The sequence below is a fragment of the Thamnophis elegans genome, chromosome 16 (assembly GCF_009769535.1).
Source record: "Thamnophis elegans isolate rThaEle1 chromosome 16, rThaEle1.pri, whole genome shotgun sequence".
Classification (NCBI taxonomy): domain Eukaryota; kingdom Metazoa; phylum Chordata; class Lepidosauria; order Squamata; family Colubridae; genus Thamnophis; species Thamnophis elegans.
Genome location: NC_045556.1, coordinates 23918558 through 23943595, shown reverse-complemented (window position 1 = coordinate 23943595; position 25038 = coordinate 23918558). Strand labels below are relative to the sequence as shown.

General features: G+C 43.7%; 1 protein-coding gene across 1 annotated transcript in view; it reads right to left on the bottom strand.

The window, feature by feature from the left end:
* Positions 1-25038, bottom strand: part of CORO2B (coronin 2B) — an 81674-nt gene that overhangs the window by 8589 nt on the left and 48047 nt on the right. Inside the window, exons 3-9 of the mRNA XM_032232443.1 lie at positions 15015-15131; positions 11857-12006; positions 6803-6967; positions 5402-5518; positions 3948-4052; positions 2556-2652; positions 1602-1714 (exon numbers count right to left, since the gene is read on the bottom strand). Of these exons, the coding sequence (XP_032088334.1) occupies positions 1602-1714; positions 2556-2652; positions 3948-4052; positions 5402-5518; positions 6803-6967; positions 11857-12006; positions 15015-15131 (864 nt within the window). The remainder of the gene's footprint in view (positions 1-1601; positions 1715-2555; positions 2653-3947; positions 4053-5401; positions 5519-6802; positions 6968-11856; positions 12007-15014; positions 15132-25038) is intronic.

Here is a 25038-nt window from a genome sequence, read left to right as displayed (position 1 = left end):
ATGGATAGTCATTGACCGTAATAAGGATACTGATGAGCAAGAGGAAGATGAAGAGGAGGACAATTGGCATCAGCATCCCTCCTTTCCCTCTTTCTAAAAGCCTCTGCTATGAACAGGGGGGAAAATGACTACTCTCTTTATTTATAATCTGGAGTAGAAATCAAGATAGCAATAGCGATAGCACTTAGACATATATACCACTTCACAATGCTTTCAGAGCCCTCTCTAAGCGGTTTACAGAGTCAGCCTCTGGTCTCCAACAATCTGGGTCCTCATTTTACCCACCTCGGAAGGAGGGAAGGCTGGGTCAACCTTGAACCTGGTGAGATTTGAACTGCCAAATCACAAGCAACCAGCAGTCAGCAGAAGTAGCCTGCAGTACTGCATTCTGACCACTGCGCCACCATGGCTCATAAGATAATGGAATCTCAACCAAAAATATTTGGGTTTGTGGAACAGGAAGAAAAATGATCCAAAGAGGGAACTGATCTGCATATTTTCAATAAAAAGTAGTTGTGCAACATGTCCTCTCTTTCTGTATAAAGTACAAAACCTGGCCAAGCTACAGTGGCAAAATATCTTAGGTTTTAAGTACCATTTTTCATTGCAAGCTTAGGTATATATTTCAGCATTGCCCTATTGAATTCTATGGAATTTGCCCTCAAATGGACTCAGCCGCTCCGATCACTGTGAATATATTCATACTGATGTATGGTTTTTATGCATCAGAGCAATACAGGTAGTTCTCAACTTACACAATTTCTGTTGCTAAATGAGACAGTTGTTAAGTAAACTTTGACTCATTTTATGATCTTTCTTGCCACAGATGTTAAGTGAATCACTGCAGATGTTAAGTTAGTAACACGGATGTTAAGTGAATCCGGCTTCCCCCATTGACTTTGTTTGTCAGAACGTCGCAAAAGGGGATCAGAGGACCTCAGGTCATTGCGACAGTCATAAATATGTTGCCAAGCATCTGAATTTTGATCACCTGACCATGAGAATGGTGCTTTAACAGTTGTAAGTGTGAAAAACGGGCATTAGTCATTTTTTCACTGCTGGTGTAATTTTAAACGGTCACTAAATGAACAGTTATAAGTCAAGGACTACCTGCAATTCAATGTATCCCTTAAGGTACCCATGGGTACCTTAAGCAGTCACCTTATTGGTGAGATGGGTAGCATATAAATTTAATAAATAAATAATAAACAGACTAAACCCAGAAAACAAGAATAATTAAAAATAGCATAAAAATAGATTTAAATGATTCAGTTCAGAGGTGGGTTGCAGAACCGGCAGAGACCCGGGCTGGCCATGCCCCTGAACTGGTTCCCCAATCTCTTCTGCTGTTGGCGGCATGTTTCTGCACATGCGCAGAACAATTGATAATCAACTGTGCATGCGCAAGCAACGTGCAGTGGGTGTACGTATGGACGAAATGCACACGAAGCGAACCGGTAACCAACTGGTACAGGAACCCTCCCCTGATGCAGTTGTCATGTTTACTTATTTGACCACACACACACACACACACACACACACACACACACACACTTTGGGCTCACAGCTGAAAGCAAAAAAGACAAAGTCTAATTACTCACTCTCCTCGGTACAATCATAGAAATTGGCTCAATTAATCCCTTCAGTGTGACGAGCTTGTAAAACCGAAAGACCTCACATGCAGAGACATCCAGGCCATGCTTCGGCATTACTCCTGCATGTATAAAATTTAAGAAAACATGACCTATGGGAAATTCCTGTCTAAGTTGTGAGAAGAACTTTTGATCTGACATCACAGCAGCCCCACAATAATTGTCGTTTAATGTTCCCTTACATTTGAACTGGAACTGGAACTACCGATTCTGTTCAACGGCTGACTGCCAGGCATAAAGTATTCGGACTAAGCATTAAGTTCCAGTTAAACTGATTTATTGCTCATGCCTATACACCAGAATCTAGTCAACTAACTGCTGGAGAAGCAGTGGGATTCAAGAGACTGATTGTTTGTGGCAATGTAATGACTTTAGGCTTATTTCTCTTTTGATTTCACCCCAAGGCTCTGCCTCTCCTTCTCCTCCATTGGCTGAATTATTGTTCTTCTCTTCATAAACCTTCTACTCGAGGAGGAAAAGGAGCCAGTCCCACAACAGTGAAAGGAAATCTTGAGAATTGCCAAACCTGTTGGGGAGGGGAAGAAGCGGGGATAAAGCCAGGAAAGACAAAGATTTGAAAAAACATGGCGAGGGAGAAGCTATGAAAAACACTGAACTAAAAACCAGGAGCTTGGAATGACTTTGGCGAAATATATTGTGACAGAAAGAGGAGACCGTGGAGTCCTTGACGCTCTCTGAGCTTGGCTCTTTGCTTGCAGGAGATTCATTACCCAATCAGGTAGCCTCATCCGTGCAAGTGAACACCAGAACTCCACAGTTCATCCCTGAGCTATAGATATTCTCTTCTTCAGGGGAATGGGAACTTGGTGGCGCGTGGATGATTTTACTCTGTATCTCAATCTTTTCTTTTAGACATCCCAGCAGACCACAGGCACCCCTTACCAAGGCCTTTCTGTGGGGCTGGAGAACGGAACTCCATCAGGTAGGTCAGGTATGGCTTCTCAGTGCTGATTTCATAGTATCGGATATTCCCGTCTCCCTGAGAGAGGAGAGGCAAGAAGAGGAGAAGTAAATCAGAGGCACCCTCTGAACTGGATGAATTCATTTAGGAGGAAAATATAGATCGGTTGGATTGTGAGAAGACGACATCCGTTACTCAGACAAGACCATTATTGGGACAGCAGCAGAAAAGGCATCACAAGCTTTTGTGTGGCTCTCAGAATCTGCTGTTTGAAATGAGAAACTATGGGGAATCCAAAAGCTGGAACACATTTTTTTGTTTGAACTCACATTCATTGTTCAATACTGTCAACAGGTTTATAGCAGCTTCCTTTAGAATGTCACAGCCATTTTGTGAGGTATTTCATCTTTAGGACAGAAAAACTAAGGCTGAGTGGATAAGAAGTTCCTATCCCTCAAAAGTACTTCAAGTGTTCTTTATCACTAACCAGGCTAGATTCAATTAAATGTTATGCCTGTCAGAGCACAGGGAGATGGCCTATGTATACCCATATTTCTGATCTCTGCTTTTAAAGCCCAACTTCGCGTTGAGGAAGATCCAGATGGGTTACATTGCTCCACTTAGTGGGGAAGGTCCTCAGTAGCTCCATCTCTGTCCTTCCAGACCAAAGACACATTCCTTCCATTATGTTGCCTTGCGGTGAGATGGATGGCAAACAAATTTAATTTGTTACTAATTTCAATTATGGAAATTGTGGTTATTTCTCTGAAACAGTTCCCTAAGAGTGAGCATCAACAGTGTGAAGTAAATGAAAAGCCAGCCCACTCCAGCAAGGGCTCTCTCCAACATAGCTAACTCTACCCACAATTCACTGAACTTGCCAAGATTGAGCACCAGTGAATTGGTCTCTCTTGACTTTACATACCTTACATGATGTTATTAATTTTATCTAACTTACTTCATCCTGGACCTGCTCAAAGCAGTTTGCCTCTTCCCTCAAGACTTTAAGGCAGAGAAAAAAAGTTGCATGAAGTTCAACAAAACTAATTCTAAGAATGTGTGCACGTAATATCAAACTATAAACTATATTTAAATGTTTACACATTAGATCAGGGATGGACAACCTGGTACCCCCCCCCCCCAATGCCCAAGATAGGCCTCTGTCTAAATAGATTAAAATTTCACATGAGATCTTTGCACTTAGGTTTTGATCCTTGTCCCCAGTTCTAGATGAATGAAAACAGTTTTGCAGGGGTATAAATATGTACATGCGTGTTTCCCTCCAAGCAAATCTGGACAATGTAGAACATTTGCAGAGTACCATATGCTCTCTGCAATCCAAGCATTCACGCCCAGAAGCTAGCCCCATGTACCTTGCCAGCCAGGTACAACATGTGGGTATCAGCATCATAGAAGGGGAAGAGAAGGCCCGATAATCCATCAATCTCTTCCTCTATCAGTGGCATGGATAGATCCTCCTGGGGGAATGCAAAATACAAACAAATATTTTCTTGGTTTGAGTGCAAATGGTGCAACTTTCAAGTTAAATGCTAAACCCAAAGATCATATTAAGTCCTTCAAAGGTTTTTGGAAGCTTCAGCTGGTGCAAAATGTTCTGGCATAGGGAGTTAGTGTGTCTCTAGAATGGCGCATTGCACCTATTCTCCATGACCTGCACTGGCTGCCAGTTTGCTTCCAGGTTAAAATCAAGGTGATGGTTATGAAACCTTTCATGGTATGGTACCAGGTCACTTGAGGGAACCCCTTTGTCCAATTACATCTCTGTCCCAGCAGGTCCAGCAGGAGAGGGACGCTGTGGATCCTATCAGTTGAAGAGTTACACCTGGCAGGATCCAGACACGGGCCTTTGCTGCCATGGGACCTGCTCTGTGGAATATCAGCCGCCTTGAGGTGAAACTGGCTCCATCCCCGATAGCCTTCAGGAACCCATTGAAACATGGTTGTGCCAAGAGGCCTGGGGTCTCAGGGTGGTGGGGAATTAGTGAGGTGACTGTATAGCCCATAACAAGGATTCCCTCCTCTACATCACTACTGGATACCTTTGTATTTTAATTGCTGATTTTTTAATTGTTAGTTTTTAATTGTTTTTTATTGTACATTTCCCAAATTTTGACATGGGCAGCTATATAAATATGATAAATAAAATAAATAATAGAATTCCACAGCACCTTCAGCATGTTAGCTGAGCTCATGCACTGCAGTAAGCTGTGCTTGCTTAATTATGGGGTTGTTGACTAAGTCATAAAACGAAGCTCATACACTCATAGAGCCACATCATCATAATTTACAAAGTGCTAATGCTCACACCATATACTACGCCATTACTAGTACTCCTGAGTCAGAAACATAGAAGTTCTTCTGGAGCGAAAGGATTTGCCGATGACATCACTGTTACGCAGGAGACACTAGAGCCTTTCACATCCCTGTGAAATTGGCCCTGTGAAGTGATAGATTGCTGGGTCGACAGGAGCTGGAACCTGTGATGGGAGTTCAACCTGCTCCATGACAGCAATGGGTCTCGAACATGAGGCTGCTGATCATCAGCCCAGCATTCTAACCCCGTGAGCCATTGCATTCCTTAATATATTGAGCCACAACCCAAATGGGGAAAAGTTAATTTGCAGGAAATGCTTCTGGCTGCTGCTACCCTGAGCTCACCCTTCTTTCACAATTCTGTTGGTGAACTAGGAAAGAGGCCACCAGAAGCTTTTCCCTTCAATGACGTGGTAAAAGGAGACTTTGCTTTGTTTTGTTGGAGCTGAGCACCTTGCACATGCATGCACAAACATGCAACTCTTCTCCTCACCTGATCCCAGAGAGCAATCTGCCTGGTGTTCCAGCGTGACACACCAGTTGTCAGAAGCCTCTTGATGTTCCCCAAGAAGACCACACGGTTCACACGGTGATTCTTGCAGTTTGCCTCCTAGGAAAACAATCACATTATCGGCTCCGGAAGTTGGTCGCTCCTTTGTTGGAATGGGGGAAAAAATCACCTTCCAAAAATGCCACTCTAAATTCCCAGATCTTAAAACAATTTCCTCCAATACTATTCATAATAAAAAATTAAAGCAACATTTTAACAGTTTTACATTATATGCAGAGGTGAGTTGTGCCTGGTTTGGCCGAACCGGTAGTGGTGATTTGGCCTGGGTTGCAGAACCGGCAGCAATCCAGGCTGGCCATGCCCCCGAACCGGTTCCCTGGTCTCTTCTGCCATTGCCAGCATGTTTCTGTGCATGCACAGAACAATTTACAGTCAACAGGCCTCCTCTGCTGATGCTCCTGCCCTCTGGAACATTTGGGCCCCTTGATGTGAAGTTCCTCTCTTTCTCTGAGGGCCTAAACATGTGGCTGTGCCAGTTGGCTGGGGACATCAGTGGGGGAAGCAGCACAGTGGAGTTGGTTGATCGACTAATAACAGATGCCCCCTCCCCCTTCCCCATGTGTCTTTGGTTTCAATGTTTGTTTTTAACTTTTTATGTTTTAACTATCTATGTAACTGTAAGCCGTCCAGAATCACCCTAGTGTAAGATGGGTGGCCAATAAATTTTATAAATAAATGCAGGGAGGTATACAGGGTAGCCTGAGGTCAGGACTGTCACTTTCTTACCAAATTATCAACTATGTTCATTCTTTTCTTTGAACATTCACTCTACTACATATTCTTGAATGACAGACCCGCTGACCTATAGCCACAGTTGAATCTGGGACTGCTAGGAGCCCCCCCCCCCCCGCTGCCACCGCCCAAAGTTGCAGCTGGGGCCATTTTGATTTCCATCGACACAGATCATCTATGCACAGTCTGCTTCCAAAACTTAGGAAAGGCCTATTGTTACATCCAGTGCCAAAATTAAAATTTAAAGCTGTTTACTTTAACCCAGAGGAATTAGTCTATTTTCTTTTCAGCTATAAACAGCTCTCTGATTTTGATCAGCAAACTTATTGTCAGGGGTGGGAGGTAAAAGTATTTTTCCTTCCACCATTTCCTTAACCTGAAAACTGTCTTTCTGAGAAAGGAAAAGACAGTTTAGCAATTAGGCAAGGAAGAGGGATCTGAAGAAGAGGATCACAAGCCCTCCCTTCCATAGCCACCATCGTGATCACATTCAGGCATCATTCCTTATTGGTGGCTGTTTCAAACAACTTGGCTAGGTGACCAGAACTCCTCTGCCTCTTGTCTGTCTGGACCCTTCGAAGACGCTCCCACCTGGAGGACTTTGCCTGAACGAGGCTCGATGACCCGCAGCTTCCTGTCTTTGCAAGTGGTGCCGAGTAAACTGCCATTTGTGTTGAAGGACATACAAAGGATGACGTCAGAGTGGCAGTCAATCATCTTCACTGGTTCAGCAATATTTAAGTTCCAGATGAGGACCTGAGAAGGAGAAGACGCAAATCAAACAGAAACTGCTCTGGGTTGCTCACAGGTATCTCATGGAAAATACTTTAATGTCTGCTCCCTCCTGCTATAGCTAAAAACCAGGGCTGGGCTGCTGGGGGTTCGCGGGGATTTGGGAGAACCTCTAGCTAAGATTCTGTGAGAACCCCCAAATCCCACTCCTGGCTGGCCCTGCCCACCCCTCCCCTCCCAGTAGTCCCCATGCGGCCCGTTTTGGATGCAGGCAAGTGCAGGATGCATGCGGAGGCTTGGGGGGGGGGGGCAAAAACGGGCCTACTGGAAATTTGGGAAGAGTGGAAATGGGCCTGTTTCCAGCCTCCAGACAGCCTCCGGAGCCTGGGGAGGCCGTTTTTGCCCTCCAAAAGGCTCAAGGAAAGCCTCCGAGCCCAGGGAGGGCAAAAACACTCCACACACACATCTTGGTGCAGGAAGCTGACCAGGCCATGCCCACCATGGCCACACCCACCTAGCAACCGGGCAGAGAACCCCTTGCTAAATGTTTTGAAGCCTACCCCTGGCCTAAAATCATGGAGGGACGGTAAACAAGATAATAAATGTAGCTCCTATAAACTCTTTTGGCATTCACCAACCTTTCAGGAAATCAAGAGAGACTCACGCTTTTCTCAAGATCCCTCAGAAGGTTGAGTTACTTTCATGTTTCTGGAAAAGACTGGTGTGATTGGGCACAACATTGTCTGCATTTTGAATGTTTTGATGGTTCAGAACATTTCCCAGAGAGGAGGAGCCAACACTGCAACGATATGGATGTGCGGTCTCGATGCTCTGAGACCGCTGCTGATATTATTGCCACTGGATGGTCCAATCGGACCTAAACCGTCCCGTAGAGACGGTGAACAGGAAGAATACATCTTGCTGATCTCAGGGATACCGCAAAGTCCCTGATCGATCCAAGAGAAGTTCTTCAAGCCGGTGACAAAAAGTCCAGCGCCAGGCTGATGAAGTTGGGACAGCTCCGGAATGGAAGGGAAGTGAAAAGAGAAAGTGTGTCCATCTGGTGAGGAAACTTTATTGTTTTGGAAAAGACTGCCCAATTTTTTTTTTAAAGTTAAATTAAATCCGAAAGCAGAAAAAAATAAGCAGCAAAATTAACCTATATTGGATTGCTTTGAATAGTGTGTTTAATTTTACTTTGTGGATTGAAGTGCTTGCAACTTTTTTTTTAAAGAGAACGGATCAGTTTTTCTTCTTTTATTTTTTTATTTTTATTTTTTAACCTATGGATTATAAAGTCTTCTTTATTTCAACAAGGACTTTTATTACTTGCTATTAATTCTATTTGAGAACTCTGTTTCTTTTAAGTTTGAAATAACATTAGAGAGTGGGAAGAGCCGAGGTGGCGCAGTGGTTAGGGTGCAGTACTGCAGGCCACTTTAGCTGACTGTGATCTGCAGTTCAGTGGTTCAAATCTCACTGGCTCAAGGTCGACTCAGCCTTCCATCCTTCCGAGGTGGGTGAAATGAGGACCCTGACTGTTGGGGCAAGTTGCTGACTCAATTTGCTAAAAAAATTTGTAAACCGCTTAGAGAGAGCTGAAAGCCCTTTGAAGCGGTATATAAGTCTAATAAATAAATAAAATAAATAAATAAATACTGCCACTTGGAGGCTGGAGGCTTGAGTTTTTGAAACAATGCACTTTCCCTTTTCCTTTTGATCTCACTGACTTTGTATCTCGAGGCTTGGCAACTTGTTCATAGAAAGTGATAAGAAGCAAGGGCACGAATTGTTTGTGCACTTTGAGAGTCTTACTGGCAGTGGGAGAGAAAAAGAAACAGAACCTTCTTTTTTGAAGATTATAAATGATATAAGAAGCCTTGAAAGCCAGAGTGGCAGTATCTACTAGCTTGTTAAAATGGCACAATATTTAAAAGAAACAATAACTTTGCAAAACATCTTGGCTGGAATTCAAAATTTATTAGAAATAACAGAGAGAATTGAGAAGAAGATGGGAAAAATAGAGTTTATAACAGCAAAAAATGATGGGGTCAGATTCCCAAAAATTGAAGGGGAAAATGATTACAAAGACAAGACAACTGATTACTTAACCAGTGGAATGAACACAGTTGAAAGTGGGAAAGGGGGAGTATGGAAAAGGGAATTAGATCGACAGGAACTATACCCCAGATTTCAAGGCATGGAAGAAGAAGAAAAAAGGAAAAACGATGGATTTAAGGAGAGAGAACTTCTCAGAAGCAAGATTGACAACCAAAGATAACCTGATTAAAATAGCAGATGGGGGGCATCGAGATTACTTAAGTGATGCTACAAGCAACAAGCTGCGGAGAAAAGTAAAAAAAATTATTAAGGAAATAAATAGAAGATCAATTCCACAAATGACAAAAAAAATCAGACCATATTATTACTGGAAGGATACAGGCTGATATATGAAAGTTTAATAAAAATTAGTTAATTTTAGTAATTAGTGATTAGTAATTTAGTAATTTCTAGAGTGCTATGTTAAATAAATAATTGATAAGGATAATAAAGTACATACATGTGTTGGTTTGATGAGAGGAAATTTGATATAATTAGCAAATGAAGTTTTGTTAATGAATAATATCTATAACAATAACAATGAAATGACGAGATATAGCGAACAATATATATAAGTACTGGTTTAATAAAAGGAATTGGGATATAAATTGTAAACAATGATTTGGAAAGGAGGATCAGAAACCTTGTTATCAAACACAATTAATTTTTACTTAGAAAGGGGTAATGTTATTAGATGATATTAGAAATAATAATTAATGAAATGTTACTATGTGCTTGTGTTTTTAATTTTTTTTTAATTTTGGACTATTTCATGTAAAAGGATATTAAAACAACCACAGTCAAATGAGAAGCGTGGTATGTTTATAGTAAGATAATAAAGATTTTTGATTTAAAATACATAATGTGATTTGAATTATAAGCAATGACTGTGGAAGTGATGCATGAAAGTTATTTGTAACCAATCGACAAACTTCTACAATATGATTAGTGATTAGTAATTTAGTAATCTTTAGAGTGATATGTTAAATAAATAGTTGATAATGATAACAAGGTACACACATGTGTTGGTTTGAAGAGAGGAAACCTGATATAATTAGCGAATGAATTTCTATTAATAACAATTATAATAATAAAATGAAATGACAAGAGATATACTTAACAAGATATGTATGTATGTATGTATCTACTGGCTCAATAAAAGGTATTGGGATACAAATAGTAAACAGCGACTTGGAAAAGAGGATTAGAAATTTTGTTATCAATCATAATTAATTCTTACTTAGAACCTGTTATAAAGGTGTAATGTTATTGGATGATATTAGAAATAATTAATGAAATGTCATTATGTGGTTGTGTTTTTCAATTTTGGATTCTTTTATGCAAAAGAACGTTAAAACAATTATAGTCAAATGAGAAGCGTGGTGTGTTTATAGTAAGATATATAAATATTTTTGATTTAAAATATACAATGTGATATGAATTATAAGTAATGACTGTGGAAGAGATGCACGAAAGTTATTTGTAACCAATCGACACACTTCTACAATATGTAAAGAAAGATGATTTTATTTTATTTTTTTTGTGTTGTGTTTGTCGGTTTAACCAAAAATAAAAAAAATCTTTTAAAAAAAAGGACATTTCCCAGAGTGACAAATAGATCAACTACAATCATGAGGAGGTTTATCCTTAAAACACACACACACACATACACAACCACACCACAAAAGCAAAAGGCTTAAAAAGAGAAGAAGCAAAGAATACCCACTTCTCTCGCTTAGCAAAAATGATCAGGGTGGGAAGGAGGAGGAGGAGGGATGTTGCTTTCCGTGTCCTGAATTGTATCAGTCTGAAGACTGGTAGAGGTTCATCTGCTCTCCTGATGAGAGCTTCTGCCCCATCAGAAGATCTTCGTTCGGAAGCCCTCCATTTCACAGGACTTTAAGGTTAAGGTTCTTCGGATAGAGACCAACGATGAAGCATGGCATGCCTGGCTCCTGCCCCAGCCAACCCCACGTGCCTCCCCAACAGACGGCAGCACGTAAGACTTGGGAAGCAGACAAAGCAAAATGATGAAACTAGTTGGAATCCACACCCCTTCAGCAGAGCCTTCCCTGCTCCGGTGGCCATCTTCAAAGGAGAGTTTGCCTCTGCAGACGGCAGTCTCCATTCCGAAGGGTGACAGACCGAGGGTGGCCTGGGCTCATTCTCTGGGGGGCCTGAATGACAGATGGGCTCCCCTGGAAGCAGAGCCAAGTCTGGCCTGCTGGCTTCCAGGGTAAATAGATGCTCCAATGAATAACCTGAAGGGAGGGCCTCTCCTGCAGGACCAGGAGGGCTCTTTACGCTAAGAGGAGAGGCTGAACATGCCGACCTTCGGAGGGAAATGGATTTTTCTTCCTGACATGATCTGCTCCAACGAATCAAGCAGGAAACCGCCCAGGAAGAAACCAGAAGACCCCCCCCAAGGCCCCTCCCCACTCTGTTCTTCTTGCCCAGTCAAAGGGGAGTGGGGGAGAAGGGGAGGGCTTTGCTGGGCTCTGCCCACAGAGACTCCCTTCAGCTCTTGGCCTCCTTTCTTCCTTGTATCCTCCTTGAGAACAGTGACTTCTGGAGCCTCTCAAGCTGTTTGGGAGTCTAATTCAGCTCCTTTAAATCCGGGGTCTCCAACCTTGGCAACTTTGAGCCTGGAGGACTTCAACTTCCAGAATTCCCCAGCCGGCTGCCAAGGTTGGAGACCCCGGATTTAAATTCCGATAGCATCTTTTCTCCTTAGACATAATGAAACTCACTAAAGGCCCCTGGAGTTTGCTCTTAAGAACATCCCAACCACTCGGGATGGGCTGCCCATTTACCTTATAGTCATATCCAGCACTGAACAGGATATTGGTGGTGGTTGGGTGCCACTCGATGAGGCCGACACGCCGGCTGTGGCCATACAGCTCCAGGACAGCCTCTGTCATATTGCGCTTCAAGCCTCCGTCCGGGATTTCCCATATCCGAACCTGGAAGGACAAAAGGGCGAAAGGCTCCCGTGAGCTCAGCCTTCTGCTTCTCTAACTGCTGAGGTGGTTGGGAGAGGTAAAAAGACTGAGAAGGCTTTAAATTGTCCATTCCTGCACACCTGGAAGCATCTGCCTTTTCAAAATAAGCCTATCAAGACTTCCTGGAAACCTAGAGATCCCCTGAAAAAACTTGGATTCTGGAGATTTCCCTTCCACCCCCAGGCATCTCACTGGATCCCTTTATACTGTACTGGGCCCTTGAGCCTCTGATAATTCAATTTTGGTTGACACCTGTAGATGCTGTCCATGGACACAAGGAAGGAAGGAAGGAGGGAGGGAGGGGAGAGGAAGGGAGGAAGGGGCCCTGTCAGCCAGAGTGGGACAGAACGCTTGCCCAGTTGTGCTCCCTGGGAAGCTCTTCCTCCTCCTCCTCCTCCTCCACTCCTCCTCCTTGTACATGTGCCAATCACTTACTTTGAGCCCCACCTTCCCTTTGCGGCAGGGAGACAGGTGACCTTGGGAAGGGGGGAGGGGGAGAGGATCTGCTGCAGCAGCTCTCAGAGCAGGAAAGTAGCTGAGTTCACACAAGCATGAAAGCCCTTCAGGGCTCGCTGGCTTCCAGTCTTATGATTGGAAAGGCAGAGTTCATGATTTAAGACGGGGTGGGACTCAACTCATTTTGGTTTATTTAATGCATTCTGGTTCCAAAGCCACCTGCTCCATTTTTTTTGGCCAAAGGCTGGCCCCCTCCAACTCACTCGCCCAGTTTGCAGCTTCAGGCGCAGGAGGGACTTCAAAGAAAACCCAGCAGCACAAAGGACAATTTCTCCCTCCACACGAGATGCCGGCTCCGGTCCCACTTCAGAGTGCAAAGCAGACCATCCGCCAGGACCTATAAGGAGTTGGCACAGGGGCATCTGTGGGGGAGCGTCTAAGAAATCCAAACTGTGCCCACAACCAGGACATGTGTTATGTGCATGGTGGGATCACACAGCCATGGCTGCCATTGTGAATGTTTTGTCCCCTGTGAATATCCCTGGGAGGGCAGAAGTGAAAATGCCCAGATTTTTAAGGCATCTGCCTCCTTTACTGGGAGCCCTCAGGCTTTGGATGGGGAGGGGGAGTGGCTGGTCTGCCCTAAATTGTCACCTGCAAACTCCCTGGGCAGAGAGACTCGCCTCTGGCCTGCCAGCAAATGCTTGGGAAAAGGAGGCGCCTTGGCAAGCCAATAGAACTGAAGTCGCAAATGGCTGCATCTTCTTCGTTGTTTGGACTCCTTGGATGGTACCTGATCTTCAGGCTCTGGACGCTCCTGATAACAGCAGTAGCCGACTTCTATACCGCTTCACGGTGCTTCACAGCCCTCTCTAAGCGGTTTACAGAGTCAGCTTATTTGCCCCCAACAATCTGGCTCCTCATTTGACCCACCTGGGAAGGATGGAAGGCTGAGTCAACCTTGAGCCCCGTCAGGATCAAACTCCTAGCAGTGGGGCAGAACTAACCTGCAATACTACATTCTAGCCACTGGGAGCTGCTTCTCATTTCAAGCAGGGTCTCTTCTGCTCTGCCTTATAACTGCTTTGAAATGACTTCATTGATTGGACTGGGGGCATCACTTGGGCACCCAGCAAGATCAAGTGCCTGAATGATGGGAGAGGAGGAGATTGGTCCACTGTGCCGAGTGGCCCCAGGAGGCAGGGAAGGAGGGGAAACAGAAGTACCAAGGCCCTGGTCTTCTCCAAGGGCTTCAACTCTCACCTCTCAGGTATTTGTGCAACAGGTGTAAATAAGCTGGTACATTGTTTTTCATGGGACAACACCCATAATTTTTTTTAAAAATGCTGTTAAATGTCAAATGTGGGCATCACATTAGAAATGCTACCAATATTAAAGCCTTGGAGGAGGACCAAGGAAGCGGGGATTACCTGGCAGAGGGAAGCGGGGAGCGTCACCTGCACTGAGACAGCTCTGCTGCCGCTCCCTTTTTCTCCACCTAAAGCCAGAGGTGGTTTGAGCAGGAATTGGTGCCGAAGCCTTGGAGCCCCCAGCCAAGCAGAGCAGCCGCAGCCTCCGCAGAACTGGAGGAAGGTCAGAGTTAAGGTGCAGGACAGGAGCAGGAAGGCCAGACTGGCTTCTGGGGGACTCTGGGGTCTCTCTCAACCCTGCCTACTTTGCAGTTCTTTGTGGGGGGATAAAATGGGAGGGGGGGAGTGTAGCCCCCTTCAAGCCCTGAAGATAAGTTGGGCCAGAAACCTAACAGGGAAACCAAGGACTCTGGTCTTCCGCAGCTGCTGGCTCTGCTTTGGCTTTTGGGCCCAGCTTGAAGGGAGGGTTGGGCTGAGGGTTAGAACCTCAGCCCTGACCTTCCTTTGAACACGGGAGGCCGTGGGTGGCTTCCCTCCCACAGCGAAGTCTGAGAAGCATCACAGAAGCTTGCAAAGGCAAAGGGTGTCAAAAAGTCAAGGGGGCAACTGCAATGACAAAGTTGAGGCTTTTTTTCTAGCTCTCTTCCAGTGCAATGAACCTGAGCTGCTGCTGCTGAGTAAATTTTTTAAAAAAAATCTATACAACTATTCTTTAAAGTTGCAATTGTCCTTTTCTTGTCAAAGTGATGTAAGGCTCTTATAAACCACGATGGAATACAATGAAAAGCCTATTACACAAAAGCCAAGGTTTTTTAAAAAATGGAATTATTTCAGATCAAGATTAAGTAGCGCCAGGAAAACCATGGAAGTTAGCAAACTGATGGCTGCCTCTTGAATGTCCTGTAAATCAGGGGTCTCCAACCTTGGCAACTCTAAGACTTGTGGACTTCAAGTCCCAGAACTCTGGGAATTGAAGTCCACAAGTCTTAAAGTTTAAGATTTCAAGTCTTAAAGTTGCCAAGGTTGGAGAGCCCTGCTGTAAATCACGAAGGAAGAGGTTCACCAAATATGAAAAGATCCCAGTGCATCCCCTTTCAGCTGTTAGCTGCCCAAAATATTGTTTCTGCAATCATCCTTACTTACTGAAGTATCTTCTGAGCAAGAAGCAATGATGTTTTCAATGAAGGGGTTCCACTTAATATCAAGCACGTTGCCTTGGTGGCCGCAGACTTTGGGGTAGTTTGGTTCAATTCGGCCAGTCTGTAATAAGAACAATCAAACACCCAGAGTCATCCGAGCCTTTCCTTCAGTACGATAACTGACTCTTATCAATAGAAAATCAACATGAAGCAGGCCGTATGGATTTATTATGGTTAACTGGTAACTACTTTTGCTTTGCACTGATTCAAAGATAGACATATTCTGGAGACTGAATTCATTACATTTAATTAAACAACAATGGACAAGAGAGGATATTAAGAAAGAAACATGGATTTTTGACCCGACAATCTATTTATAACTTTTGGAATGATCCGGGAGGGTTAAGATGCTGTGGCAAATTTTCTACAAGTGAATTCTACAAGTTAACAGCTTGTTAACAGACAGATTTCAGACAGATTTGAAATTTTAATCTTGTTCTGTTTTACTGTTATTGTTTTTCCTGCTAACCACTTTTTGTCATTAATATAACAAATAAAAGACAGGTCAACAAATTGCTAATAGATTCAGTAGCTTTAAAATTTTGGGAGGGCCTGTTCTGCAAGGGGTGGGAACTAATATATTAATCAGTATTCTACTAGAAGGGATAATATGTGCATAGAGGTATTCCTTGAGTTATGACGGTTCAATTACTGACCGTTCAAAATTAGGATTACCCCCCCCCCAAAAAAGTACTTACGGCCCAGTCCTGAAGTTACGTATATTGCAGCAACACCACACAGTCGTTCCCCCTTACCACTGACCACAGAGATGCTGCAACATGCCCCCTGCCTATCCCCACCCCCACCCGGCATCCTTCCCCATTCAACCCTAGGTAGATGCAGATATTTCTCTCTCTGGGCACAGTGAGAATACATCTGCTGAACAAAACTCCACCTTGGCGACAGAAAAGGCATCCGGCCATTAAACACTCTGCTAGCTCCATTCAGTTGCCCAGACTCCACCCTGCGAGGGGTGGTGGAATCCTTAAAAGATGACGATCCTGCCCTGCCTCCCTCCCCCGGCCCTGGGCCTGCTTTCCCAGCCTCCTGGATTCCACTTGCTGCCCCCCACCCCATTTCCCATCGTTTGTTTACTTTTAGAGGATCTCCAGTGTTGCAAAATAGGCTGACTCACCTTTTCAGAAAACGATTCAGATGCTGGTGAAGCTGATGAATCCCCAGATCTCACATTCTTAAAGCTCCACCAGCATCTGAATAAAAGACTTGGGGGGTTTTGCCACAGGTTCTGGGATTCTGGAGATCTTCTAAAAGCAAGGAAGTGATAGGTAGGGGGGTGGAGCAAGTGGGGTCCAGGAGACAAACAAAGCAGGCCCGGTGCCTGGGGAAGGAGGGAGGGGGAGCAACTCTGGGGGCCCCAAGAGATTGTAAGTGAGTGTGAAATATCTCAGAGAGCCAAGGGAGGCTTTGAGTGGCCTGTTCCAGCATTGGGCCCCGCATGTTCTTCCCCACCCTGAGAGACTCATGTGCTCATAGCAACCTGCACATTTGATTAGCGAATGCATTGGATAAAGCAGGGAGGGATCATGTTCATTTAAGGTTCTATTAACGAATCCTCAGGTTACAAATGTAATTTGAGTTACATTAGTAACTCAAAGATTACCTGTAATGTGTTTTTTGAGGGTTTTTTAATGCACCCTTTAAAAAATATTCTGACTGTTTTGTGTTTTATTCTTTTATGTCTTCTTGGATTTTTATTGAGGTTTTTATTTTGTATTTTAACTTTGTTCTAAATAAAATAAAAACAAATTAAAACAAAGAACATCAACATGAACCAAGGAAGTTTCTGTACTTCTCAGATTAAAAGAAGTTTTACAGGCTGACTAAAGGAATAATAAATTGCTTTTAGAATCTGACTGATTTAGAATAGGAGATGAATCTCTCTTTTAAGAAAACAGGTTGCCTTCCTGAAAATTTCCAGCAAGTGGTGTGGAAAACTCCAAGTCAGTGAAAAGAAACTGAAAACGTTAATACCACTGGGGAAAGTGTTCGGTTATTTGACTTTTTTTTTTTTTTGCATTCACTCCCATATTTCTCTTATCCAAGCTTATGAGTTCTTTGTGTTGCAAGATAGCAATAGCACTAGTACTTAAATTTATATAGTGCTTCTCAGTGCTTTCCAGCCCTCTCTAAGCAGTTTACAGAGTCAGCCTCTTGCCCCCAACAATCTGGCTCCTCATTTGACCCACCTCAGAAGGATGGGAGGCTGAATCAATCTTGAGCCAGTAAGATTCAAACTGCCAAACTTCTGGCAGCAGGCACTCAGCAGCACCACATTATAACCACTGCGCCACCACAGCTCTAGATGAAGTCAAAGGGCCAAGAATCCTCTCCTGTTGCTTCCCCACAACCCTGTCAGGCTTAACCCAGAAATATACTGTCACTGAACCTAAAAGCTCCATGCAGGAAGCAGCCATTCCAATTTCCAACAGGGGAGACCTCCTGAGGCCCGAACCACCATCAACAGTGCCAAACATCTGACGAACGCCGATGCTTCATTACCCTCCCTTTGCCTGTCTTCCCACTTCAGTTCTTTTACTGATACTTGGGGATTAAGCCAGGAGATGCAAGCAATGCTTTGAGTTTATCTACCAAGCTCTACTAACTACCAGTGGGGACTTCTGCTTCAAACTCTACTAACTACCAGTGAGTCCCGATAGGAGTGGGCGGCATACAAATTTTAATAAACCTTAAACCTTAAACTTAAGAGACAACCAGCCACAAAGAACTGTGTCATTGAATGAAATGATAGTTTTATCTTCTACTTATAGATCTTTGACAGTCTTTCCAGATAAAATTCAAGATGAAATTATCATTTCATTTGATGTCACACTACCCTTTATACCTATAGATCCAGAACTAGCCAAAGAATCCATGGCAACAGAGCTACACAACACACCCGATCTAGCCAAATATACCGAGATTGAAGTACCCAGAGTCCCAGACCTTATCAACCTCTGCCTGAGATCTACTTTTACTTTGATGGAAATAAAAACAGGCATAATCTATAATATAGTGTAAAGATTGTTAACTTTAGGCAAAAGACTAGCAGAGCACATCCATGAAGACCAAATAGCAGTTGGATGACATAATAGAAACTCTTTAATTTCACAACTGGGAAACTCTGAGCATCCTAAGATCAACTAAATCCAAAGATGCTATAGAATTCCTAGAACTTTGGTATTCCACAGACACATAAAGATACATCATATTTATACAATATTCAAAAGAGACAATCGAAAAGCTAAGAAGGAAACAAAAATACCAGAACACATCCTCTTCAGCAACCAATACCCAAATCAGCAAGCTTTTAACACCAGAAAAACAATCAAGCAGAAAACAGTCCCCAATGAAAGAACTATCAAGGAAAAAACCACATCCCTACCAACATAGCAGGGTAAACTGCTGTATAGGAACAGGGAATAAACCACATCTTTACTAGCACTGATGATGTTACTTAATTGGGTAATGAAATGTCTGTAAGCAACCAACCAAGCTCAGAAGACGCCAAGGGACTTCCATTGGATCCAACCCGGAGCTATATATGCATTCTCTTCCACTGATATTTTGGTCATGCGATGTGAGCAGATGAGGGACTGATTACGTTTGGCAAAGCTGAGAGAAACAAGATGATGGCATTGATACGGCAGATGGGCAGAGCTGAGAAATTAACGGAATATACTTGAAAAGCTATACGTTGCTGAGCATTTAGAATAAAACCAGGCTCAATGATATCTTACTAAGAAAGAGATGAAACTGGAAGAAACAGCTTGGGCCTCTCTTTCACACACCTCCTATCTTACCCCCAAGGATCACTCTGCTGTCCCTTGTTTTCCTGAAGATGAGTTGCTGGAGAAAAAACTTGAGACGTTAAGACGTTTCCTGACTGGTCCCTGTTGTGAAAGATGCTGAACTGGGTGCGGTCACAGTGAACAGGGATGTCCTTTGTTCAGATCAAATGGAAATAATGTTCTTCCTGGCAAATTGCCACGTTAGCAGCAGAGCACAACACAGGAAGTTACTGTGCGCCTCCAGATTACAAAAGAAAGTGCTATATACAGTCCAGGCATGCTTATTTCAAAACAAGCATTATTCTCAGGCCTTATTCAAACAATGCACAGCCAAAATAAAATATTCCATATATCTTACTCTCTGAATCTTAAATAAAAACATATCTTTACAGAGCAAAACTATCTTTAACAACCAGCAGAGGGCACTGTTGGGCCTGGAACACATCATGCGAAACATGCAATTTATGGCATAATCAAGAAATGGTTGATCAATTACACTGTATTATACTTTATTTATTTATATTTATATTTATTCTATTTATTTATTTTGTCAAACATGTATTAGATAACATATATAAGTATAAACATGATTTTGAATACATGAAATGGATACAATTAAACATTAGGATAGGGACGGTAGCCCCTTACAGACCTCTTAGGAATGGGGTGAGGTTGACAGTAGACAGTCCAAGGTTAAAGTTTTGGGGGTTTGGGGAAGAAACCACAGAATCAGGTGGTGCATTCCAGGCGTTGACCACTCTGTTGCTGAAGTCGTATTTTCTGCAATCGAGTTTGGAGCAGTTTACCTTGAGTTTGTACCTATTGTGTGCCCGTGTATTGTTGTGGTTGAAACTGAAGCAGTTATTGACAGGTAGGACATTTTAGCAGATAATTTTATGTGCTATGCTTATGTCAGACTGAAGGCGGCGTAGTTCTAAATTGTCTAAGCCCAAAATTTCAAGTCTGGCGGCATAAGGGATTCTGTTGCAAGCAGAGGAGCAGAGGACTCTCCTCGTGAAGTATCTCTGGACTCGCTCAATTGTATTAATGTCCAATATGTTGTGTGGGTTCCAGACAGATGTGCTGTATTTGAGAATTGGTCTAGCAAAGGTTTTGTATGCTCTGGTTAGTAGTACAATATTACCAGAGAAGAAGCTACGCAAGATTAGGTTAACAACTCTTAATGCCTTTTTGGCAATGCCAAATACCTATGTGGTTTTCTGGTTTAGAGTTTAGAGTTTTAGAGTTTTAGAGTTTTATTGGGATTTATATGCCGCCCTTTTCCCTGAGGGGACTCAGGGCGGCTTACAACCACAAGGGAGGGGGGTGCAGTGTCAAAAACAGAACAGTATGTGAACAAAGAAAAGATAGTAAAAACACAACTTTCATTCAGCAATCAAACACTCGGGCGGGTAAATTGGGAACCTATCCCCAGGCCTGCTGGGAGAGCCAGATCTTGAGGGCTGCGCGGAAGGTCTGGATAGTGGTGAGGGTACGGATCTCAACGGGGAGGTCGTTCCACAGGGTCGGAGCTGCAACAGAAAAGGCTCTCCTCCGTGTGGTTGCCAGTCGGCATTGACTGGCAGATGGAATTCGGAGGAGGCCCAGTCTGTGCGATCTAATTGGTCGATTTAGGGAGGTAATCGGCAGAAGGCGGTCTCTCAAGTACCCAGATCCACTACCATGGAGTGCTTTAAAGATGGTCATCAGTACCCTGAAGCGCACCCGGAGACCAACAGGTAGCCAGTGCAGCTCGCGGAGGACGGGTGTAACGTGGGCGAACCGCGGTGCGCCCACTATCACTCGCGCGGCTGCATTCTGGACTAGCTGTAGCCGCCGGATGCACTTCAAGGGCAACCCCATGTAGAGCCCATTGCAGTATTCCAGCCTAGAGATCACAAGGGCTCGAGTGACTGTTGTGAGAGCCTCCCGGTCTAGGTAGGGCCGCAACTGGCGGACCAGGCGAACCTGGGCAAATGCCCCCCTGGTCACAGCTGACAGCTGGTGGTCAAAAGTCAGCTGTGGGTCCAGGAGGACTCCTAAGTTGCGGACCCTATCTGAGGGGTATAAAATTTGACCCCCCAGCCTAAGCGTTGGTGTATTAGCCAAATTATTGGGAGGGAAGCACAACAGCCACTCGGTCTTGTCCGGGTTGAGTACCAGTTTGTTAGCACTCATCCAGTTCCTAACGGCCTCCAGACCCTGGTTCATCACGTCCACCGCTTCATTGAGTTGGCACGGGGCGGACAGATACAGTTGCGTATCGTCCGCATATTGGTGGTATTTTATCCCGTGCCTCTGAATGATCTCGCCCAGCGGTTTCATGTATATGTTAAATAGTAGGGGGGATAAGACCGAACCCTGCGGCACCCCACATGTTAGGGGCCTCAGGGACGATCTCTGCCCCCCGACCAACACCGACTGCAACCTGTCCGAGAGGTAGGAGGAGAACCACCGTAAAACAGTGCCTCCCACTCCCACCTCCCGCAGACGTCGCAGAAGGATACCATGGTCGATGGTATCGAAAGCCGCTGAGAGGTCAAGGAGAACCAGGATGGACGCATAGCCTCCATCTCTGGCCCTCCAGAGATCATCGGTCAATGCGTTCCTCTCTTCCGCCCCGCCCAACAACTTCCAGGAGAGTTTCAGTCATAAGGAAAGGTGCTGAACCACACTTGTTAATCTGTGAATGCAACAATGGCACAGAGCATTTAGAAGGTGTGAGAAACACACACCTCACAGCTGTGGGAGAAACAGGAGGCAAGAGAAGGCAAGCAGAGCATTTGCTGTTCTGTTCTCCAATGGTTACTTGGTTCCCCCAGTGTTATGTCTCTAAACCAGGAACCTCTGTGGAGAAAAGTAAAATAATGTCCAGTTGGCTTTAGATGGATCAGGTACAAAAAAAAAATACAGAGCTTTGATTGCAGTCATGGCTTTTACCTTGACGCTTTTGACCAGCCATGGATGCCTGGACTGCACACTTTATTATTTCACTCCTACGTATCATGTACATTTAGGACAGTTTTAATAAATTACGAAGAGTAATATATTAGTCTCTTTAGGAAAACAGAAATGGACTCACCCTTCCTTCCTTCTGCTTCATCTACATGAAAGGAAGTAAGCAGTGGGGTACCACAAAGTTTGGCCTTAGGCCCAGTAGTCTTTAATATCTTCATAAATGACTTAGATCAGGGGTTTCAAACTCAAGGCCTTCCCGAGCTCCATTTTCGCTGGAAGAGGCACCGTGGGCCGGTCTCTTGCTGTTTCCAGGGCTGCCCCGTGGGCCAGATCCGGCACATGGGCCTTCTGTTTGACACCCCTGATCTAAGTCATTTATGAAGATATTGAAGAGTACTGGGTCTAAGATCAAACTTTGCGTACCCCACTGCTTACTTCCCTTCATGTAGATGTAGTACCATTAAGGATGACTTAATTGTCAGCCAGCTACAATCTAATCTGGTGGTGATGTTGTCTATTCCACATTTTTCTAGCTTACCAAGAAGTAGGCTATGATCTACTTTGTCAAACGCCTTTACTGAAGTCTACATATATTATGTCCACAGCATTTTGCTGGTCTACTAATTTAGTCACTTTGTCAAATAAGATTGGTTTGGCATGATCTATTTTTAACAATCCCATGCTAGCTTTTAGTTATTTGTTTCTAGATGTTCATAGATCTGTTTTTTGATTATCTTTTCCAGTATATTCCCAGGTATCGATGTTAGGCTGATTGGCCTGTTTCCCCCCCTTTCCCCCTTTTTCTGAAGATGGGAACCACATCAGCTCTTTTCCAATCCTCAGGTAATTCCTTGGTGTTCCAGGATTTTTGAAAGATATGCTACAATGGTTTTGAGATGACATCTGCCAGCTCCTTCGGAACTTTAGAATGTAATCCATCAGGTCTAATTTCTTTTGGCGTGAAGACCGATGCAAATGATGAGCTAAGCAGCTCTGCTTTCTCTCTGCTGCTTGTTACTTCCTTGCCATCTTCTCCCTTAAATGGACCTACTGTTTCCTTGACATTTTCTTGCTATTTATATATTGAAAGAAACTTTTTAAATATTATCTTTGACTTTTGTTGTAAGTCTTTATTCATTCTGAACCTTTGCTTTCCTGACTTCATCCTTGCAGATTCAGGCTATTTGCTGATATTCTGCCTTAATTAATCTTTCCATTTTTTGTACTTGACCTTTTTGCCTTTCAGTTTATCAGAGAGATCTTTGTGCAACCACACTGGTTTCTTCTTGGATTTCTTGTTTTTCTTTTTCAATGGTATTGTGATCGCCTGGGCTTTTATGATCATATTTTTCAAAGTTTCCCATGCTTTCCCTTTCATCCATGGAATTTTTCTTATACTCTCTCTGAGTTTTTTAAAATCAGCTCGTTTAAAGGTTAACACACTGGCTGGATTATTTTCTATTGCCTGTTTTTGCATTATATTGAATTCCAATATGATGTGGTCATTCTCTCCCAAAGTTCCAGCAACTTCAACGCCTTCTATCACCACTTCTTAGTAAGAATTGGGTCCAATATAGTTTTTCCTCTAGTTCCCTACCTTTTGGATGACAAAGTTGTCAGCTAGGTTGGTTAAGAATCTGTTTGATCTCCTACTTGCTGCAGAGTTTGTCTCACAGTTGATATCAGGGTAGTTAAAGTCTCCCATTTCTACTGTGGTTTATTTCATACATACATTTGTTAATTGTTTAGCAAAATGTTTGTCTTTTTCTTCTGCTTGGTTGGGTGGCCTGTAGTATACGCCTATAGCAATGTCGTTCTTTTTACTTTTTCCCTTTCCTTTCTTTATTCATTACCTCTAAGATGGGCTTTTAAGAAGCTACAGAAGGATGTACTGACAGAAGTGTAGGATAATGTGCAGAGGCTTGGCCCAGCAGCTCCTACTGCCTTTTGCCAGCTGCAGCCAGACCGCCTCCATCTCAGCTCCAGACTAAAAGGGGTGAACCTCTGGGCCCTGATTCTGGAGGCACCAGAGCCTGCCATTTCCTGCAGCAGCAGAAGGAATAGGCAGGAAATACGCCCGTCCAGCCACGCCATATGTTTTTTTTCTCACCTCTCTTGAGCTTTGAGAGCAGCTGCAATTATGGGAAGGTCTTTTTTTTTTTCCTGCTCCTTCCCTCCAAAGATGGCGTCTCCCCTCCATCTGTTCCTCCACTGAAACTCTCTGCAGCTGTTGGTGCTACTATCAGAGAAAGAGGCTTCATTGCCAGAACAGCAAAAGTGCTGAGTAACTTTCAGTTCGCTACATGAATAAACGGTTTGAGAACTTGCTTTCCCTGGTACAAAGATGCCCCCCCAGTCATTTTTCAAGGACAGCAACGCACCATGCTGCCCCCACTCTGCCCCTAAGATGGGTGGGTGGGTGATTGTGGCGGCTGGGCTTTCCTGTCTTTTCTCCTTCTCCTCCCCCCACGGTCATGTGATCACATTGGGACCCTGAGCACTTGCAACCTCCTTGCATTTATAGCTGTTGCTGCATCCCGTGGTCATGTGACTGCACTTTATGATGGTTTTGCCCAAAATTGGCATTTACTTCCAGTTTTCAACATGAAACGTTAACCATTGGTTCACTTAATTAAAAGAACCATGGCATCTGCTTTACCCCCGCCACAAAAAATTGTAAATTGGGTTGATCATGTGGATGACCTGCTTTATGACCATCGCTGCTTACAACCGTGATGGGCAGCCTCCATTATGGTCCTAACTCAAGGACTTCCTGTAATCACATCTAACATTAAAATCCTGCATGGATTTTTTTTCGTAAAATGAAGACTCTTTAGTTGGAAGAGTTTTATTATTCTCTGGTGTAAATCAAAGGTTCAAATAAAGCAGGACATTTATTTATTTAGCGTCTGGCAAGTACATGGACTTATAGTAGATCAAATGTTAATGTCCAGTCCACCCACCCATACACCCCGGACAGGGTGGTCAATGTTTGAAAAAATGAGACATTGGGCTCTTGATGGACATTCGGACACAATGTGGTGGATATTTTGTCGAGGAGCACCACAGTGCAAAGCAGGACACAAAGCAGGACAAGAAGCAATGGATGGAAACTAATCAAGAGAGAAGCAACCTAGATCTAAGGAGAAATTTCCTGAAAAGTAAGAACCATTAACCAGTAGAATGACTTGCCTTCAACAC